A 5,000-nucleotide genomic window follows, 5' to 3' on the forward strand; every position below is an offset into this window, starting at 1 on the left:
TATGATGTGGTCAAGGTTCTAAGTGTTCTATGATGTGGTGAGGTTCTAAGTGTTCTATGATGTGGTCAGGTTCTAAGTGTTCTATGATATGGTCAGGTTCTAAGTGTTCTATGATGTGGTCAGGCTCTAAGTGTTCTATGATGTGGTGAGGTTCTAAGTGTTCTATGGTGTGGTCAGGTTCTAAGTGTTCTATGATGCGGTCAGGTTCTAAGGGGCGAATTCACTAAAGCAAATTGCGCCCGCTAATTGCACCATTATATTGCGCGTCAGTTGCGCCCGCTATGTGCTCCGTTTTAAAAACCTATTCACTAAAGACATTGCGCTAATAATATCCCAGCGCAAACACGCCCATTCGGTGTTTGCGGCTGAGTGCAATTTGCTGCTGATATAGGAAATGACTATAAATACTGCGCATACAGCGTAACTCGTATGCATATCATTGGACGATGGCAGACAGAAAGAGAAAGATACGATTCTCAGACCGCGAACTTGAAGTCCTCACGGACGAGGTTCAAAAACATGTCTCACAGCTTTCCAACAAAAATATGACGGCTACAGCCAAAAATCATATTTGGGGTTTAATTTCACAAGCAGTCAGTGCCATTTGTGTGTGTAAACGCAGGTGACTGCAAACGGAGGTGGAATTATTTGAAAAGACGAACAAAGGAAAAATTGTCATTTTATGTTATGCAAGTTGCAGCACGATGATCTGGCATACTTTTGGGGGAGTGTATAACATTGCCCCACCGGTACGATCTAGGCATCTAAACGGCTTTTCAGGATTCCAAATGTGCACTCAATCACACCGCGCGTCCTGATGTGAGCCCAGTTGTACGCCGCCTCTCCAACCTTGGAAGGATTACGCACGGGAGTCATCATCCATGGCTGAAGATGATACCTGCCGTCACCTATGATACAAAAGCAAAATATTTTCAAGACCATTCAAATAAAAAAAATATTGTGTAGGCTATGTTTTTATTTATGTATTTATACCTATATCGGCCCCCAGCCGTTCAATGAACAGCTATAGGGAATGCGCAGTTTCGCGTTTAGACTATTATACGCACAGTTTCGTGCTATGTAGGCTATTATAAATGAGTATTATTCATTGGGGGAGCTTGGACTCGCTGGGGACGGGTGGAGAGACGCATAGTCAACTGAGCCTCCCCAGACGCGACTTCATCCTCCAGTTGGCTGAAGAGCTGCGCGCTCTGGTGTCCAAACAGGTACCGCGGTGGTTCTAGTGTTAAATCAAAAAGTGACCTTCTTCTAAATATTCTCTCACGAACAACATGCCTGGCATTGCGATGCCTTCGCCTCGCAACAATCACTGCTGCCATGATCAGCGGACAGGCTGGCCGCGACACCCCTTGCGCTTAAATACCACCACGTTTCTGAAAACGGTATTAATTTCACTTTAACTGCGTGAGGCAATTTGCGCCGATCTTTGTGAATTGGGCGGGTTTTGCAATAATGTTCATTTGCATAGAAAGGGGAACATTCTCCGCCCATATTACCTAATTTAAATATGAGCTAATAACACCGGCGCAGAGAAACGCAATGACGAACGCAACGCAGTTAACACCGTATTTCACCCTTTGCGAGGGCTTTGTGAATAGCAAACATAATTTTTGACTTATTTGCACAGGCTTTGCGTCAGGAAAAGCTGCGCAATCCTTTAGTGAATTCGCCCCTAAGTGTTCTATGATGCGGTCAGGTTCTAAGTGTTCTAGGATGTGGTCAGGTTCTAAGTGTTCTATGATGTGGTCAGGTTCTAAGTGTTCTATGATGTGTCAGGTTCTAAGTGTTCTATGATGCGGTCAGGTTCTAAGTGTTCTATGGTGTGGTCAGGTTCTAAGTGTTCTATGATGCGGTCAGGTTCTAAGTGTTCTATGATGTGGTCAGGTGCTAATTGTTCTATGATGTGGTCAGGTTCTAAGTGTTCTATGATGTGGTCAGGTTCTAAGTGTTCTATGATGTGGTCAGGTTCTAAGTGTTCTATGATGTGGTCAGGCTCTAAGTGTTCTATGATGTGGTCAGGTCCTAAATGTTCTATGATGTGGTCAGGTTCTAAGTGTTCTATGATGTGGTCAGGTTCTAAGTGTTCTATGATGTGGTCAGGTCCTAAATGTTCTATGATGTGGTCAGGTTCTAAGTGTTCTATGATGTGGTCAGGTCCTAAATGTTCTATGATGTGGTCAGGTTCTAAGTGTTCTATGATGTGGTGAGGTTCTAAGTGTTCTATGATGTGGTCAGGTTCTAAGTGTTCTATGATGTGGTCAAGGTTCTAAGTGTTCTATGATGTGGTCAGGTCCTAAATGTTCTGTGATGTGGTCAGGTTCTAAGTGTTCTATGATGTGGTCAGGTTCTAAGTGTTCTATGATGTGGTCAGGTTCTAAGTGTTCTATGATGCGGTCAGGTTCTAAGTGTTCTATGGTGTGGTCAGGTTCTAAGTGTTCTATGATGCGGTCAGGTTCTAAGTGTTCTATGGTGTGGTCAGGTTCTAAGTGTTCTATGGTGTGGTCAGGTTCTAAGTGTTCTATGATGTGGTCAGGTTCTAAGTGTTCTATGATGTGGTCAGGTTCTAAGTGTTCTATGATGTGGTCAGGTTCTAAGTGTTCTATGATGCGGTCAGGTTCTAAGTGTTCTATGGTGTGGTCAGGTTCTAAGTGTTCTATGGTGTGGTCAGGTTCTAAGTGTTCTATGATGCGGTCAGGTTCTAAGTGTTCTGTGATGCGGTCAGGTTCTAAGTGTTCTATGATGCGGTCAGGTTCTAAGTGTTCTGTGATGCGGTCAGGTTCTAAGTGTTCTATGGTGTGGTCAGGTTCTAAGTGTTCTGTGATGCGGTCAGGTTCTAAGTGTTCTGTGATGCGGTCAGGTTCTAAGTGTTCTATGATGCGGTCAGGTTCTAAGTGTTCTGTGATGCGGTCAGGTTCTAAGTGTTCTGTGATGCGGTCAGGTTCTAAGTGTTCTGTGATGTGGTCAGGTTCTAAGTGTTCTATGATGCGGTGAGGTTCTAAGTGTTCTATGATGTGGTCAGGCTCTAAGTGTTATATGATGTGGTCAGGTTCTAAGTGTTCTATGATGTGGTCAGGTTCTAAGTGTTCTATGATGCGGTCAGGTTCTAAGTGTTCTGTGATGTGGTCAGGTTCTAAGTGTTCTATGATGTGGTCAGGTTCTACGTGTTCTATGATGTGGTCAGGTTCTAAGTGTTCTATGATGTGGTCAGGTTCTAAGTGTTCTGTGATGTGGTCAGGTTCTAAGTGTTCTGTGGTGTGGTCAGGTTCTAAGTGTTCTATGATGTGGTCAGGTTCTAAGTGTTCTATGATGTGGTCAGGTTCTAAGTGTTCTATGATGTGGTCAGGTTCTAAGTGTTCTGTGATGTGGTCAGGTTCTAAGTGTTCTGTGGTGTGGTCAGGTTCTAAGTGTTCTATGATGTGGTCAGGCTCTAAGTGTTCTATGATGTGGTCAGGTTCTAAGTGTTCTATGATGCGGTGAGGTTCTAAGTGTTCTATGATGTGGTCAGGCTCTAAGTGTTCTATGATGTGGTCAGGTTCTAAGTGTTCTATGATGTGGTCAGGTTCTAAGTGTTCTATGATGCGGTCAGGTTCTAAGTGTTCTGTGATGTGGTCAGGTTCTAAGTGTTCTATGATGTGGTCAGGTTCTACGTGTTCTATGATGTGGTCAGGTTCTAAGTGTTCTATGATGTGGTCAGGTTCTAAGTGTTCTATGATGTGGTCAGGTTCTAAGTGTTCTGTGATGTGGTCAGGTTCTAAGTGTTCTGTGGTGTGGTCAGGTTCTAAGTGTTCTATGATGTGGTCAGGTTCTAAGTGTTCTATGATGTGGTCAGGTTCTAAGTGTTCTATGATGTGGTCAGGTTCTAAGTGTTCTGTGATGCGGTCAGGTTCTAAGTGTTCTGTGGTGTGGTCAGGTTCTAAGTGTTCTATGATGTGGTCAGGCTCTAAGTGTTCTATGGTGCGGTCAGGTTCTAAGTGTTCTATGATGTGGTCAGGTTCTAAGTGTTCTATGATGTGGTCAGGTTCTAAGTGTTCTATGGTGTGGTCAGGTTCTAAGTGTTCTGTGATGTGGTCTGGTTCTAAGTGTTCTGTGATGTGGTCAGGTTCTAAGTGTTCTGTGGTGTGGTCAGGCTCTAAGTGTTCTATGGTGCGGTCAGGTTCTAAGTGTTCTATGATGTGGTCAGGTTCTAAGTGTTCTGTGATGTGGTCAGGTTCTAAGTGTTCTATGGTGTGGTCAGGTTCTAAGTGTTCTGTGATGTGGTCTGGTTCTAAGTGTTCTGTGATGTGGTCAGGTTCTAAGTGTTCTATGATGTGGTCAGGCTCTAAGTGTTCTATGGTGCGGTCAGGTTCTAAGTGTTCTATGGTGTGGTCAGGTTCTAAGTGTTCTGTGATGTGGTCAGGTTCTAAGTGTTCTATGGTGTGGTCAGGTTCTAAGTGTTCTGTGATGTGGTCAGGTTCTAAGTGTTCTGTGATGTGGTCAGGTTCTAAGTGTTCTATGATGCGGTCAGGTTCTAAGTGTTCTATGATGTGGTCAGGTTCTAAGTGTTCTGTGGTGTGGTCAGGCTGGTTCCATGCGGAGGGTGGGGGCGCCCCCCTGCCCGGTCCTGGACTGTCCGGAGGCGGAGCAGATCACCCTCACCGACAGGTGCTGCAAAGTCTGCCCAGGTAGGTCCTGTCCTGTCCCCTGTGTCCTCTGTCCTGTCCCCTGTGTCCTGTGTCCTGTGTCCTGTGTCCTGTCCCCTGTCCCCTGTGTCCTCTGTCCTGTCCCCTGTGTCCTGTGTCCTGTGTCCTGTGTCCTGTGTCCTGTGTCCTGTCCCCTGTCCCCTGTGTCCTGTGTCCTGTGTCCTGTGTCCTGTGTCCTGTCCCCTGTGCCCTGTGTCCTGTCCCCTGTGTCCTGTGTCCTGTGTCCTGTGTCCTGTGTCCTGTCCCCTGTGTCCTGTGTCCTGTCCCCTGTGTCCTGTCCCCTGTGTCCTGTGTCCTGTG

The 5,000-nt window shown here is 45.6% G+C and overlaps 1 protein-coding gene across 1 annotated transcript in view; it reads left to right on the forward strand.

Moving 5' to 3' along the window:
- LOC311328235 (protein kinase C-binding protein NELL2-like) overlaps positions 1-5,000 on the forward strand; it is a gene marked incomplete at both ends in the record, with an annotated part of 25,753 nt that overhangs the window by 17,475 nt on the left and 3,278 nt on the right. Inside the window, one exon of the mRNA XM_084462233.1 lies at positions 4,580-4,682. Within this exon, the coding sequence (XP_084318359.1) occupies positions 4,580-4,682 (103 nt within the window). The remainder of the gene's footprint in view (positions 1-4,579; positions 4,683-5,000) is intronic.

The sequence above is a fragment of the Borostomias antarcticus genome (assembly GCF_949987555.1).
Source record: "Borostomias antarcticus genome assembly, contig: scaffold_149, whole genome shotgun sequence".
NCBI classification, from domain to species: domain Eukaryota; kingdom Metazoa; phylum Chordata; class Actinopteri; order Stomiiformes; family Stomiidae; genus Borostomias; species Borostomias antarcticus.